The following is a 17,288-nucleotide window of genomic DNA, read 5'->3' as shown; positions in this document are numbered from 1 at the left end:
TCTGATGTCAGTCACACCATATGACCAGATTAAAATATGTCAGTTTAAATTGGTCCATAGCTTTAGAACTGGACATCATGGTGTATGATAGTGTAAACTACCGACGAAAATGTTTTCTATTTAATGAAATCATGTGAGAAGTGGACTCAGTATCAGTCAGTGAAAAGGAACCTTGGCTTGTAAGTGGAGGGTTGTCGGTTTTGAGTAGCCCCTGAGCAAGGTACCCAACCCCTATTGCTCCCCGGGTGCTGCTCAGTGGCTGCCCACTGCTCCTAATTCTAGGAAGGTTTCTAGTAGAGGATGGGTTCAAAGCAGAAAGGGACTGTTCCTACGGGGATAAATAAAAAGTACAAATCCAAAAAATACAAACCAGTGGAGTAGTTTAGAAAATACACAGGTTACAGACACTTCCACATTAGAATAACTACAACCAAAACACCCTCCGAGCCCAAGAATCCCTCAATTTCAAAACTAATCAGGACTGTGACCAAATAAATTGTTATTCTCCGTTTATCTAGACACAAAATGTTCATCAACTGTTCTTTGAAACATCGAGAAACTTATACTATAATATAATATATAATATATACATAATCCGATACTTAAAGTGAGATCTTTAAATATGTTAGTTTAAGTGGTTTAAAACCAAAGGAAGCTGAGTTTATTGAAAGAGATAGAAAAAATAAAATCAGAATCTCTGATGCCTTACCTATTAAACTAACCCTATTTCACTTGATTATTTTGTTCGTTGAAATATCAGCTGATTAACCAGGTAACGGTGTGTTGTCACGTCTGTGTTGGGTGATGATTCATCTCATCTCTCCATCTGCAAAAACCCTGAGCGTATGACACACTCCCTGTCTGATCGGTGTGTTTACAAAATGAATGTGAAGGTGCAGTGAGAACCTGTTATTAGGTGTAATGGAAATAAGCTTGTAGCTATAACTAATGCAGCCTTGTTGTGTGTGTGTGTGTGTGTGTGTGTGTGTGTGTGTGTGTGTGTGTGTGTGTGTGTGTGTGTGTGTGTGTGTGTGTGTGTGTGTGTGTGTGTGTGTGTGTGTGTGTGTGTGTGTGTGTGTGTGTGTGTATAAAGATGCTTTAAAGTGTCTGCTGAGCTCTGTGTAATTTACTACAGAGTGCGCTTTGTGTGTGTCCAGGGAGAGGAGTGAAGTCAGCGTTTCCACGGCAATATCTAGTCTGGAGAATCTCTTGGTACCGGTGTGGGGGGGGGGGTCCAGGGGCGTCCAGATAACAAACAGCTGGGAGAGATGTCCACGCATACACCCACACACTCGCACTGTACTCCCACACACACTTCTAAAAAGCTTCCCATGTCGCAGCCAGAGGGAACTGGCAAATGTGCGTGTGCATACATTAAAGTGAGGTACTTTCCAGTCTAACAGTGTGTGTTGCCCCTTTAGGACTTTTTTTTTTGGCATAAACTCTGACCTTGTCAGGACCAGTAGTCCACATGGAGACCAGATTTTAGACACTAAGATTTGAAACCTGTGCGTACCTGTGTCTGTACTTTTTATTTATGTGTATTTATTTGTGAGGTCCAAAAACATAACACATTTTGTCTGGTCACCACAACTTTCAAGAGCTTTTCAGGATTACCAGTTTTTTAATGGTTAGGGCAAGGGAGCTAGGGAATGCATTATGTCAATGATGTGTCCTCACAAATACATAAAAACAAGTTTATGTGTGTGTGCTGGTCTACCCAGATGAGCAGGAGAGAGAACATATGCCTTTAAGATGTTGCAGCTTCACTAACCATGAACAGCTGATTTTAAAGATGGTGAATGACCCAAAATAACCCCAAATCATGTATCTGCTACAAAAAAAAAATAACCCAACAGATAGTACACTGTGATGCACAAACATTAGGTTTTTGATTAACAACACTGACACACAAAATTACACAACTAAATTACAGCTGCAGATGGTGAGAATTTCTATGAATGTTTTCAAAAAGATTCCACATGATTTCCTCCATTCTGAGGTCCCTTCAAAGGACAGAAAGTGTCACCTGTGTCATGTGGATGAGGTTGAGGGTGAAATAAATATTCTGTCAGTGTAAAAAGTATTTCATCCAAACAAAAACAAGAAAAAGAACATACTTATAGCTTTCCAGCTGGCGTGCAGAGGACACGGTGAGAAAGCTGTCTGTTCTGGTGTTGTAGACCAGCGGGCCGGGCAGCAAGAAGCCAGGGAGGAATCTGCCGAAAGAGTAACTGTCCTGCTCGAAGAACGTCAGCATCCCGTCCATCGACTGGATACACAGAGAGTGGTGACCTGAACGAGCAGAGGGAGATGGTTTGGTTACACTAAAAGACCATATCACATGCATGACACACTCATACTGTTGTGGTGTTAACGGCTGATTAAAGAGCCAACGGCATGAACGAAACAAAGCGCACTAAACTTCCTGTTCACCTGCAAGGCTGCTGATCAGACCTGGCATGGTGAGCCTGATCACATCCACTCTAATGGTCCCGATTAAGTGCACGAAACAGTTTAAGGCTCTTGATCTAACACATAAGCACCTGTTTACATTTATACTATTACTTCATCCTCACTGGAGGGTCACTGATGAGGGCGCTCCTGATGACATGGTACTGGTGCTGTAATCATCATCACAAACAAACTGAGCCTGTTCTGGTCTGCTTTTGGCCTGTTGTCTGTCGAGTGGTTGGCTTCAGCTGTGGGAAACCCATTTAACATATGCTTGAACAAGATGGCGGCCTCTCTCTCTCGATCTCTGCTCTCTGTGGTTGTTCCCCTCAAGGAAGTCTGAATTATGCCATGTTTCAATCATGGTACGGTTCAGTCCATGACAACAGACAACAATGGAGGACATTCAGCAGCTCAATGACACGTCAAGGCTTGTATGAGAATAGACTGCAGACGTTTTCCTCGACTTCCATGGGTTTTTCTGTCGCCCAATCAGCTGACTGTCTGACCGTACCATACCATTTTACTCTGGTACCTCAAGAGAAGGCAAAGGTGCCAAAGAATGGAACATTCCACTCAATGGAAACACAGCTTTAGTTTAGTTGACTTGATGCTTTAGCTTTAGACACTTTGAGTTACAAAAAAACCCCAAAGTTAAGCCCTCCAGTTAAGGCTCAAGATAAGTGGTCTCTGATGAAGCTGAAAACTCAGTTATTCAAGCAGGCCTCTGCATAGTATTTTATGACGTCACAAAACTTTAAGGTCATGTTGAAAGTTTGGCTCTTTTATCGGGTCAAATTTGAAAACAACACTAATCTGACCAAAGTAAATCTAAATCAACAGAGCAGACGTCAATACCTCTTACAATTTATACAAAAGTAGAACTCAAGATTGAAGTCAATGGTTGAAGCAGAAAAATAACAATCATAATATTTGTGCAGGCCAAAAATAACAGTAGCAATTAATTGCTAGGGTGTTGAGGGTGCAAATGTTTTATGTGGTGTGGCCACCCTTGCATTTTCAGAGGCAATGATTGGCAGAGCGAGTAGAAACAGTTCATGAAGTGTTTGAAAAACAAGTCAAATTGACTCTAAATCCAGTGAGGAAAAACAAACGTGCAAAATGCTCTCATTTACAGGGACAAGTTGGAAATCAAACAACAGCGTTTAGAAAATATTGCGGACATGAGTGCGGAGTGACCAACTCCCATTAAATAAATATATCAAACTTACAAAAGAAATATAATTTGGATAAACTGTTCAAGAAAGTGCAATTTGAGTGTAATAGACGTGAACAAATTTGAGGCAAATATCTAATTGCGATTTTTCCGATAGATATGGCAACTCTGATATAAATTATGATATCATTATTTTTTTAAAGTGAAGGTTCAGTTTTTTGATTTGAGGACATTATCAATATTTGAATTACTCTTTATTATAACGCAAAGATTAGAACGTACAAATATAGACTGTTGCCAACCATTTGTGACATTACTTTTATTTTATTTATTGTTTTAATTAACAAATAATTAAATTGTACCTTTTTGTGATTTGCTAATTGCACCGTTTCATGATTATCAGTTCCCGTTTTATGACATTGACCCTGTGACCCCTGTTTTTAATTAAAAACTTTTTGTATTAGTTTTTTTTTTAATATATGGGTAATGGTGATCCTGAGTGACATTCATGGCTTCTGTTTCATTTCAGCCATGAAGTCATGTTGTGTTGTGAGGTGTGTTTCTCCCTCTGGCTAAATCTGATATCTCCATTAGCACCTGCACGCGGCTCTGGGTATTAAAGTGTGTAACTGTGTGTTTGTCAGGAAAGGCCTGATTTAGGTCATACTAGCCCTGACACAGAGAAACACACAGGCCATAAAGCAGTGGGACTGTGCGACCAGAGAACTATAATTAGGCCTCAATGTGCTATTAAAACTCACACTGCCGTCAACTGGAGGTCAGGGACACAGCCACCTACAGCATAATATACTCACATACCACAATACACGCACACGCACACACACACACACACACACACACACACACACACTACATCTATCAGTGAGGATTTAGGAAGAAAAAGCCGCACACCCCTACACTCTAATCCTGTGTAAACAAGTGTGTGTGAGAGTGATGAGTTCAGAGTGGCCATTAACACACTCAAGGACAAGGTCTCTCACGCCACAGACAACACCATGAGAGTGCAGGTGTGTGTTTTAAACAATGTTTAAAAAAGAGCCAACAACGGGGACAAAAAAATGTACATTAAAAGAAAGCCTATTTAAAAAAAATAAAATAAAATAAAATAAATCCAACGCATTACTCTCCCAATATTTCAAAATATAAAAAATAAAAGTGTTTGTGTTCATATAGAACAGTATATCGCTCACGATAAAAACATATTCATGATGCAAAATTAACCTATTCATAAACAAAACACACACATAAATACCTCATGATAACTTGCTTAAACAGGGTGATTAAATCTCCATTACTGAGGCCAACTCTGCCTAATGCCTGATTTTGAAAAATGCAAAGAAGTGGGCTGAGAGTGGGAAGCTGTGCAGGGGGCGTGGTCTGCACGAGGTCCAGAGTGACCCCAAGAGTGAGAGTCATTTGCAAAACATCACCCTTCAACGGAGAAGAAAATAGGTGACAGAGCGACACCACCAGCCCAAAAGGGGGACAGAGTCTGGGACAATGAGCCTTACGCTATGATATAAGGTCACTCACAGTAAGAAGACGTTCCATTTAATTGCTGGTTGCACTGGGTGCTTTCTACATGTGGTGTTCTTTGTTGTGCGTGCGTGCGTGCGTGCGTGCGTGCGTGCGTGCGTGCTTAGGGGGGTCTTCAGCCTGATACCAAGGCTTAGCCAATTCTTGAAAACAAACGATGTAATTTTATAGACACAATTGAGACAGTGATTAAATGCTCTCTCATTAAATGCTGAACTATGGTAACCAAGGTTTCTTTCATTCATTACAAAAGTTTTTGCCCACAAGAAAATATAGAATCTGACATGTATGAAGAATAAACTTGGCAACTAACTGGAGTACCTAAATGATCAGTCTCCATTTCCACTGTAATTATACCAAATTACACACTTCTCTCCAAGATAATTTCACGTTTCTCCGGTTGTTCAACTCCAAAAACAGCTGGATACTCAAGAGAGTGGACCTTCCTCCCAAATAAGCAACTTTGTGGATTTGTCAGGTGTCTAGCGGTCGTTTTCCACCATAAAGACCTGCGCACGGGTCAAAACAACACAGGCGGGCCGACACGGCTGTACTGTATCATCAGAAATAAGAGAAGTGCTACAAAATTAGAGCCAGGCCGAAACCGTAACATCAACTGTGCATGTGTAATTCCACACGCCCACACCCAGGTATAATGTGTCAAAGAGCCCAGTATGAGAGTGCGGCCGTTCAGACACAGCGGAGGAAACGACGGCGCATTAGCGTCATTTATAAGACATGTTGAACAAGCACATATGAGCAGCCAACAAAGCACAGAGGCTGGCCGAACAGTGCAGTGGGCACAACCTCGCCTCAGAATGTGTGTGAGAGGGGAAAAACACAAAGCAGAGTGTGTAGAAGTGTGTGTCCTTGTGCAGGTGGAGATCAGGGAGTGTGCCAAAAGGCCAAGAGGAAGAGAATTAGGTTTGTGGCTGGGGTACACCTGAGCAAATTACTCAGCCACCATTGTTCCCCAGCTGCAAATGGTGTGTGTGCAAATGGAATAAAACTAAATTGTTTTGTGTCTGTGGGATGTCAATCAAAAGACAACTCATTGCTGTGTGTGTGTGTGTGTGTGTGTGTGTGTGTGTGTGTGTGTGTGTGTGTGTGTGTGTGTGTGTGTGTGTGTGTGTGTGTGTGTGTGTGTGTGTGTGTGTGTGTGTGTGTGTGTGTTACCCGTTTTCTGGCATAAAAACTGACCTCATCAGGACCTGGTCCTAATGAGGCACAACCTAATTTCTTCGGAACTGGTTAAGAATTGAAATGTGGTTGAAGATAAGGTAAGAATAATGCTTTTTCTTTTGCTGTTCAAATGAATGGAAGTCAAATAGAGTCCTTAAAGGGATAGCATTGCAAATTTGTGTGTGTGTGGCCTGAATGTGACCCAAACCCAAAAGGAGCCCAGCTATTAGACCAGTATTAGTACAGAGCTGCTATTACAGCGCCTACAGCACTGCTAAATGGCTGCTATAATAGACCCACACACACACACACACACACAAATGTGCCCATATTCATGTGTAAGAGCAGACACGACTTGCAAAAACACACGCACATACACTCCAGGCCTTCTGAATCCAGACACTCAACTTGACACTGGAGAGCACTGGAGAGCAGAATGTGGTCACACACGGTCGGCTGAACAAACACACACGCACATCTACATAAACGGACATTGGGTTGGTCTGGCCTCGGAGCTGTGACCATCACTCTGTACTTGGTAAACCAACACACAAATAAAACTCCAGGGTGTGCATGTGTTTCTTTGTGGACAAGTATAAGTATTTTTGGTCTGAGTGTGTCTGCAAATCATTACGAGGCGGTGTGTGCGTGTGTGCTGCAGCCAATGAAATACATCAGCTCATTATGGTGCACAAAATGGGTTGAGCACCAAAAAACAGCTTTCCTGATTGAGATGAATCTCATCGAAACAGACAAACCGACCTCCTCTGTGTCGGAGACAGGAATAAAGACAGTCGGTTTGATAGTGAAGACTCCGCCGCAGGTTACGTGAAGTCCTGTACCGAGATCAAGTCTGAAAATGTATGCTTTTGCTTAAACTTTGAAGCCTCTGTCAATGCTGCCCTTCTATTCCTGTCGAAAAAAAAACAAATTAGAGTTTAAAAAACAGTTTAAATTTGAAATATTGTTTTGTGCCTTTATCCTTGAGCCACGTCCTGAGGAGCTATAGCCCCTGCACTGCCGAAGTGTCCCTGAGCAAAGACACTGTGTCTCTACCAGGCTCAGAGAAACTGGACTTCAACTGAACCCTGAGGCTCAGGAGCTGGATAACTGGGACTTTCCCTCACGCCTCATGAATTCATATAATTCAAGGTCTTGTACTGCCATCTAGTGGTAAAAATACCAGGGAGGAGGAGGGTTGCCATCAATTGTACAGGCAAGGAGAGGAGAGCAATAATATTCTACAATATAGCTGTAATATTCTATTATTATCATCTGTTTTAAGTAATTTGTTTCTTATATAAACAGCACTTTTTAAAATGTTATTAAGCACTATATAAATGAAGCTGGATTAGGTTGCACGGGATACCATGCCTTTAATAATGCACACTATAAGACAAACCCACATAAAGCATGACAGTTCTGTAGACAGAACATTTTCATCATCCCAAATAAAATGGGATGATGATGATGATGGGAAAGTGATTATTCATTCACTGGCCAATTTATTAGGTAGCTGCTGCTTAACGCAAATATCCACTCAGCCAATCACTGCAATGCATTTACACATGTATGCTACACCCACACTACTCTAAATAAATTCTGCATGCCTGTTATCCAAACTATCCCAGATTTTTACACAGAATTTTGAAAACGCTGCTGTTTCTGAATGCGTTTTTAAAAAAGACTATGGGGCTGCATTTCAAGTATGGATGGGCAAAAACTGCTTTGGTAAAGACGTAGTGGTCCACATTCACTAGTGCCATTGTTTTTTTGCCCACCGGAACAACCGCTGATATTCTGACTGCTAACACAGCTTTACAGTTCGGTTTATCGCCACCTGCTGACTTGGCATTCTGTTCACTGCATTTAGGAGAGGTGGTTTTTGCATTTTTGTGAGGACAAAGACTTATTTAAGAATACTATGTGGACACGATCACCACAGATATGGTCAAGACAAGCTGCTTCCAAATAGAGTATCAGAATGTGGAAGAAAATTCATTGAATTGATTTTGAATGTGAAAACAATGATCAGAAAAGTTTCGAGACAACAGAAAGGCAACTCTCGCTCAAATAACGACTCGTTATAGCCAAGACATCGAACCTTGAAGCAGACGGGCAGTAGAAGTGTCCTGTGTACCTAATAAAGAGGCTGGTGAGTGTAAGTGTGCCACATGCTGCTACACACAGACATGTCAGATGTGGACAAATGTGTCCATGCAAACCTCGAAGTATATGTGTCTGCAATGAGGACTATGTATACAAGTTATGGAGTCATTTACATAGATAGTCTCACACACACACACACACACACACACACACACACACACACACACACACACACACACACACACACACACACACACACACACACACACACACACACACACACACACACACACACACACACACACACACACACACACACACACACACACACACACACACACACACACACACACACACACACACACACACACACACACACACACACACACACTGCCAACATGGCGGGAAGGAAAGGTTCATGACGCCAAGCCACAACGTTCAGTAATTTATCCACTAACACACACACACACACACACACGCACACACACACCCTGACAATACAGCCTTTCTTTGAAAACTTTCGACTATTTTCTGATGTAAAGGGGGTTCCCCGTGTGTGTGTTTTTCTTGGATGCTAACTACTTGAGGGCTTTTCCCACTTGGTTTTTCCAAATGACGGGGGAGGGAGAGAGAGCCACCACGACCAACCCCCCTCCCCCCTCCCATCCTTTTCTCCTTTTAGAAACATTTTTTTAGTTTCTTGTATTTGTCCAGTGAAGCTCATTACCTCAAGACACAAGCACAGATGTTCACTTGCACACACACGCAAACCTGAGTGCTCCGTACTTGTATTACTTGCATTCTTTAAACCCCACACCCCAACTCTAATTTGAATGGGATAGTTCACGGACAAAAAAAAAAACTCAGCTCAGCATCTTAGCAAAAGGCTCACCTTATATAATCTATGTCAACTTGTAAAGCGTACGATATTTTAAGAATTTGTTTGCCATTTTATGTCACTGTAACCCAGTAACCAGGGTCTGCTGACAAAAGTAGCGTTTTTAAGCTCACATGATACAATAGTAAAGAGAGGACTTAATGCAACAGGAGTCACAGTGATGCTACCAAAAGACACAATTATGCACAACCAGTCCCGTGCTATATCAATGATGGTTTAACGTCACATGTGATAAGTTCCGTAAAACTTTCCATGAGAACTGTTATTCCTACAGAATGGCTGAACGTGGGACAAAGCTTCTCCTGAAAAAGTGATGAGGTAACAAATAAACAGACATACCTGTAACTCCTCCAAATGTGCCATACGTCATGTTGCAGGCTGTTCTTTTCAGGTTGTGTTCATAGACCAGCTTCAGCTGGTACTGGTCCCCATGTTCCACGTTCCCTGCAGTGCCTGATCACACACACACAAATATCTTACTGAAAATGGATGACGAAAACAAACCATCAAGTGTGAGGAGTTTCAGGACACAAAATGGAAAAAGTATTTAGCTTCTTGTTTGTGCGTTTGTGTGTATTAGGCTGTGACGACACATTTTGATTCAAACCTATCTTTGTCAGGATACTTGTCTTTTTGAGGGTTAGGACCTGGTTTTAGGGTTAGAATTAGGTTTATGTCATCAGCAGGTTTAGAATTAGGGCTAGGGGAAGAATACTGTACAAAGAAATGTGGGTGTTTTCAACCTCTTCAGGCCTTTTGTTAGGACCAGTAGTCCTCATGGAAACCAAAAATAACTGAGGAACTGGTTGAGTTTAGGTCTAAAATTTGTGGTTATGGTTAAGATTAGTGATAATGCTTTGTTTAGGGCTATGGGGACATTTTTAAATACACAATTAAAGACCTGGTTTTAGGGCTGTAATAGGTTAGCATTGGGTTACGAGTTCTGATTGTTATGGTCGGGGTAAGGCTGTCCTTGCTAAGATATAATATGTGTGTGTGTGTGTGTGTGTGTGTGTGTGTGTGTGTGTGTGTGTGTGTGTGTGTGTGTGTGTGTGTGTGTGTGTGTCGTACCTGAGACAGAATAGACGGATAGTTTCCTGGGGTGAAGAACAGCTAGGTGAAGAAGCTCCGAACACCTGAGAAAAAAAATATTCTTTACCAGTTATTGTCTTTCACAGATTGTTGTATATGCTGTACAAAATAGATACACAATAAATACATAATTTCCAAAAAAAAGATGTTTGGGTTGTTGAGTTGTAAAAACACAGTAATAAATACATTTCTAAACAAAGAGAAAAAGTAACTGTTAGTTATGTTTAAGTAATGTTTATGATTCACATACATTCTTGACCAATACTGATGTGACAAAGCAAAACTTTGGCTCTCATATTTTGTTAATGGCTGCAATTTACATTTCGGATATCTGTCAGTTACTTTCTCAGTTTATCCGATTAGTTGATTTGCCCAATAAATATCAGAAAACTGCAAAACAAATACTGATTTTCTCAGTAAAAGTGGAATCCTCAAATCATTATACGACCATAGAGAATCAGGCCATTTTTGATGCATAATATTTTGAATAACCAATTGATTCCTGTCCATTATAGCATTAGTATCTTTATTAAACACTTGATGGACACAAAATCCATAGAGAAATTCGTGGAGAGAAACTGTGAAGAGAATGAGGTTACTATACAATGGATTCTTGTTTTATTACAGTCCAGACAGAAGCATGTTCTCACTCCATTTCATACTTCAAAGCACTGAAAAACATATACACATTGGTTATGGCTGAGGTGTAAATGATGGTCTCATTGCTGCAGATCCTAGATTTTCACATATTCACTTTGCCACAAACCCACAGAAGCCTCTGTCCACTTTGCTGGACCAAGAACAGATGTTGCCTTCCTAACTTTCAACCACTGTTTGTAATGTTTGTCTAGAGAAGAACAACAAGGGAGGAAGAAAAATGGATCCCACAAGATCCTACAACAACAAAAAAAACAACAACAAAACCTGCCAACCTCAGTCTGCCCTGACAATATTTACAGCGTGTTCCTCTGTCGAGGCTGGCGTCCAAATTGTTCACCACCCTCTGAAAAAAATGCTGTGCTGAAAACCACAGGTAACTAAACACAACGTCTTCCAAATGGACTGATTTAGATGGACTCTGCTGCCAGCGTGATGATACTGGGAAGTCTGCGAGGCAAACCACCAGAGCTTTTCCCAGAAAGCTCACTTTCAGGGAGGTTCCTGACTGTGCACCCACACGAAGGCAGTGGGAGGCTCAGGGCTCAGACCAATAATATTAACAATAATAATAATAATAATAATAATAATGCATTATGGAAGGCACCTTTCAAGACACTCAAGGTCGCCGGTTAATGGCAAAAGTAAAAGCAGCGCCACCACCAGGCTTTGAGGATCAACTATTGACAATTTTAAGAGATGATTTCAGATGTGTAGTGAGTTAGTGCTCTTGCCGAACCAGACCCAGGTTTGAGCCCTGGTTGGAACAAGGGTCTTTCTGCATGGAGTTTGTTCTTCCCGTGTGTGCGTGGCTTTTCTCTGGGTTCACCGGCTTCCGCCCACAGTCCAAAAACAAGCAAAATGGGGATTAGGTAAATTGACCGTAGGTGTGAGAGTGAATGGTTGTGAACGTTTGTCTCTATAATATAGAGATGTGGCGATGGATTGGCTAATTGTCTAGGGTGTACCCTGTTTATGGCCCTATGTTTATGACCTCAGTGGGAGATTATGTGGGTTAGATGCGACTATAATAGCAGGAGAGTGTCCAGAACATCCAGGTCAGAGGTGAAGCCTGGGTGATCCAACTGAGGATGGTGGCACGTTTAAAAATAGCTTCGTCACAACTCCCTGCTGCAGTCCCTTGTATGACTTTGACCCAGAGTCAGACCTAGAGTCAGAAGACACTGTCACTCGTGAAACACCTCCACAACGGACGTTATTCAATGTACATAACCGGATGTACCCGGACTAGTGCCCGGAGCAGGAGGATCTGCTGTTCAGGAGAACTGCTGTTTATGTAACCGCAACGGGTTTTTTCAGAGATCTCGCTGAGCCCGAGATTACAATAAAACAGCGTTCTCAGCAATGGCTGAACTGTTTGTTTTGAACCTTCAGGGCTTCGTAAACAAGGTAATGACGCAAATACACACTAAAAAACAGCGTTAATTGGAACTTCCGGTCTAGGTCCGCTTTAATAGTGGTCAACACAGTATTTATCTTTTATATATGTTTTTTTTTTTGCAGCTATAGCGCAAATTGCAGCAGTTTGTCTTCTGACCGGAAAAGGAGAGTGTGAACATGTAACAAGTCCTCCCTCCACTGGATAAAACATGGAGGTCGTAATCGGTGCTCTTTGGACATTTTGCGATTTCTTGTTTGTAAAGTTCCCACTGATTTGGGAAAGCTTTTAGGTTTTCGACAACTGATACTTGAGACTTTGGAGTCCAGATTGACTGTGTGCAAGTGTTATAATGATAATTTATCTGTTATGATTTTGTTAACTGCTGCTATCTTACGTCAGGTCTCCCTTGTTAAATAGATCTTTGATCTCAGTTAACCTGGTTAATCTTTAAGATGTTTTCAGGCACACACCATTATTCATTATATCAGGAAGGGCACATGGTTCACCGTGTTCCCTTCCCTGCCAAGTTAAGATGGATTAAATTTGACTCTATTGTGTCACTGTCCCCACATCATTCCTCTCACTATTCTCCTTCTTCCTCACTTTGCAATACTTTAACTGTGAGGATGTCACTTAATCATCTTCGCTGCCAAACAAGTCATTTTCTCTAACCTCGACTCAGAGGGGTCAACCCTTCCGAGCCAATGCAGTGCAAAAACAAAGCAGGACGGGGCTCTCTGGCTTTGAAAGCTATGCTAGCAACTCAGTGGTTAGCCTGATATTATGAACAGAACTATGTTTGGACTGCTGGATGGCTGATAGATCACGATAAATCACGGGGAGGGAGAGAAAGTCCTGACGTGGTGGTTTTGGGTTAGCGTGCACAGCAGCAAGGGAAAAAAAGACATGTTAATGTGGTGGTAAGTCGCATCGGGGACTGTTGGTTTTTCTATGAATGAAAAAGCGGCGTGATGAGTTATGGATGGGTGTTTCTGCCTGGCAGTTTAAAGACAGGCTATATTACAAGCTATTCTATGAATGCTTATAATTCACACAAGGTCATGACATGGAGTTAAAGACGGACCTGTGATTAATTCTTGGGCAGGAGCATACACACAAGTGACGCAAACAGAGATATGGCTGTCAGGGTGGTCAGAGAGTCGCTGCCCTGTAATCATAGCAACAGTGACTTCTGACCTGCAACTGACTGACTTCAGGAGAGAGGGATTTAGGTTTGCTCCCTGGTAAAGGACATGTGACCGACAAACGACAACATAGACGAAAGCCAGCCAACGACGGTGGAGGGAGATTAGCAACTCTATCCGTGATCAGGAGAGTTATCGGCTGCACATGTGTATCTACTCATCAGCAAGTAAGATAACATTATTTAACAGGTTGTCAGTACTGAAAAGAAAGCTTTAATTGATTAGAACCATGGTTCTCAAACTGTGGTAAGCGAACTCCCTCTGGTGGTACTTGAAGGAAAATCAGAAATACTGTTCTACTGTATGTATATACGTATATATATAAAAAAATATCGGGATACATATCGTATATGGATATTTAGCCTAAATATATCAGGATATGACTTTTGGTCCATATCGCGCAGGCCTGATTTGAGTTACCCAAGCTTTCGCTCCATCTTTACCAATTTTCACTACACCAGTGTGTGAAGTATTATGTGAGGAAGAGGAGGATGATGAGAGAGCAAATTATCTTATTGGGAATAAATCTGCCTCCTGTGAAAATTCCATAGCTGACTTTGCCCGGACTATTTACACCACTGCAGTGTTTCCCACAGGATTTTAGGAGACTGCGGTGGGAGGGTCTAAGACCCTTGGGGGTGGTGGTGTGTGTACATTTTCAAGCCTGATGCATCTCTTTAGTGCATTTTGAGATCACTGACTGTAATGTAAATTGCTGTATACGAACATCACAGGTTGGTAACATCCACAGGAACTTTCAAAGGCATATCAACAATATTTCAAATTGAATCTTGAAAAAAAACAATGACACAACGTCATTCAATGTCATTCATTGAGACTGTGGCAGTTAATTAATGGGAAACACTGCACTGTATTTTAACGTTGGTGATAATGGTGTCACTTCGAGAGCTCAATATTTTTTCTCAGGCGGGATAAAACCTTTGAGAACCACTGGATTAAATGGTGGAATATGAACCTAAAAAGACACAAAAACTATTGTTTGTAATTCTCCACCACACGGGATCAAGCTTTGTACCTGGGGTGAGAGAGCTTTATCCACACCAGCCTCCTCCCTTTGGAACTCCAGCTCCTATTTCAATCTGCTTTTAATTTGTAATTCATGCCATGTTTTCTATTTGATGTTTTAATACCTCCAAATTTGGAAATTTGGGATTGTGAATGTAAAGCATTAATGGGAATATTTAAAACTGTTCTTTAAATGAAAAATATTATTAGTCATAGTACTATTAGTAGTAGCAATAATAGTAATAGTCTCAATCAAACAATAAGCTAATAAGACGCACAAAGTGTAAAAGTGCAACAAAAACACAATAAAAAATATTTAGCTGCAGCTGAAACTAAATGTTCAAATGTTCAGATGTTCAGTTTCATTCTATTAACAATGGTCAAACGCTTGGTTAGGATCAAACATTTGGAGTCGATCTACTTACGAGACAAACTTGCCCACTTCCACTTGGACAATGGCGTTTTGAAGGTGGACTTCCAGGAGCTGGGCGCCTGCGACTGTGCCTTCGCTGGACTTGATGGAATGAGGCGAGAAGATGCGCAACATTCCCATGTAGCTGCCCACGACCACTTTGTCTAACCAGTTATAAGGAAAAAATGTACAAAGTGTCAGGTTAGTATCTCTGCTGCACAAAGAAGATCTCAAGTATCTCATCAGCATATTTGACAACTTCATCTGAACAGTCAAGGCACTTGTTTGCAAAACGGTGGTACATAAGCGCCCTCAAGTGGTATTTGGAGGAATAGCAGAAAGAGAATGGACTGAAAGGATTTTGACTGTGGTGTGGAGCAACAAATATCAACATTGGAACAGCAACAAATGATTATTTTCATAATCAATTGATCTGCTGATGATTTTCTCAATGAATCGTTTGTTTGTTGATCAGTGTTACCCAAACCTTGAAATTTAATGTCTTACTTTATTATATTTTTAATGATCTTTTGGCGCAAAACCCTGCAAAAAATATGAAATATGAAAAATTGTTTAAGTTATTAAAAAAACACAGAATAACCAAATACAGGGCCACACGTTTGGTGTAGTGGTTAGCGCTCTTGCTTTTGCAGCAAGAAGATCCAGGTTCGAGCCCCAGTTGGAAAAATGGCCTTTCTACCTTTCTGCATGGAGTTTGCATGCTGTGTGTGTGTGGGTTTATCCCGCCTTTCTCCCACAGTCCAAAAACATGCAATATGGGGATTAGGTCAATTGGTCACTCTAAATTAACCATGAGAGTTAATGGTTGTTTGTCTCTATACGTGTCCCTGGATGGACTGGCAAACTCAACTGTCCAGGGTGTACGCGACCTATCGCCCTTTGTCAGCTAAGATTGGCACAGCTCACCCCGCGACCCTCCGGTGGAGGATAAAGCGGTAGATAATGGATGGATGGATGGCTGAGAAAAAATATCGGATACAATTATCCGATTGACCAGTCTACCGCTGAGGATGTGACAAGACACATGACAAAAACTCAACATCAGCACTGACCATGTCCGGTGCCGCTATTGTCCACATCCCCGACACACAGGCATCCCTGGTCAAACTCTTCCCCCTCACCAAGAGCTGCCGACCACCAATCGCGGGCTTTGAAGAGAGACATGCTGCCTCTGAGTGGACAGAGACTGGAAAGACACGAGGGACAATATCACAGGTTGGACACATCTGACATACACAGAGACGCTTTCCTACTACTGTGGCGTAAAGTGACAGGAAACATTTCTCATTTAGTTTCTTCACTGATCAGTCACAAATAGAAAGATTAAATTAATTAGCTGAGATTAAAGAAAACAGGTCACATGGTCTGAGTGTGAACAAGTGCAGAGAGTCAGGAGGAGGAGGAGGCAAGTGGTGGCAAGCTGCTTTGTGCTGAGCAGGTGGAACAGGCAGCTAATCCAGGGCAGGAGAATCCCTCCTGTCCATCTACAGTGTTCTGCCATACAGAGCTGAGGGGGGTGTTAAAGGAATATTACACCGTTTACATATAATTGTTACAGAAATTGATGTCGTGCTTGGAGGATACATTAAGAAAAATCCATTGCAATATTACACAAATCGCAACAATACGAGTCATAAATCATATAGCATGGGTTCAATTCACAATATAGGGGATTGTTTTACAGGCAACCCATGGCCAAGGGGAGAGGGAACTGGGCTTGCAACCTGAGGGTTGCCAATTCGACTTCCTGCCAGGTCAAAAAGCCTGGAGGTTCCAAGAGGATGGGTTAAGGAATTTCCCTACAGAGAGCATAAAACACATCGTCGACAGACTGCTGGCCACTGATTGGTCAGAGAGAGCTCTGTCGAAGGCCGGCGATCGTGAGCCGAATCGCGACTTGTTCCACCATATTTCAGTTCAGTGACTGTCAGACGATGTCTGTGCTCTGGTCATGTAGGAAGTACTCAACAAATCTTTTTAATTAACTAATTTCAATGTAGGAAGTACTGAACTGGCATTGTTGGACACCCCGTAGAACCGCCCCTGGGAGACAGGAAATATTATATTATAATATCCGTGTAATAAAGATGCTTTGT

At 41.7% G+C, this 17,288-nt stretch overlaps 1 protein-coding gene across 1 annotated transcript in view; it reads right to left on the bottom strand.

The window, feature by feature from the left end:
- Positions 1-16,356, bottom strand: part of bbs9 (Bardet-Biedl syndrome 9) — a gene marked incomplete at both ends in the record, with an annotated part of 193,403 nt that extends 177,047 nt beyond the window's left edge. The window contains 5 exons of the mRNA XM_083888066.1: positions 2,121-2,295; positions 9,717-9,830; positions 10,449-10,513; positions 15,185-15,335; positions 16,245-16,356. Of these exons, the coding sequence (XP_083744192.1) occupies positions 2,121-2,295; positions 9,717-9,830; positions 10,449-10,513; positions 15,185-15,335; positions 16,245-16,356 (617 nt within the window). The remainder of the gene's footprint in view (positions 1-2,120; positions 2,296-9,716; positions 9,831-10,448; positions 10,514-15,184; positions 15,336-16,244) is intronic.
- Positions 16,357-17,288: the final 932 nt, after the last annotated feature.

Source organism: Microchirus variegatus (assembly GCF_963457635.1).
Source record: "Microchirus variegatus genome assembly, chromosome: 1".
Classification (NCBI taxonomy): Eukaryota; Metazoa; Chordata; class Actinopteri; order Pleuronectiformes; family Soleidae; genus Microchirus; species Microchirus variegatus.
The sequence above is the reverse complement of the archived record's forward strand: the minus strand, read 5'-3'. Positions and strand labels throughout refer to the sequence as shown.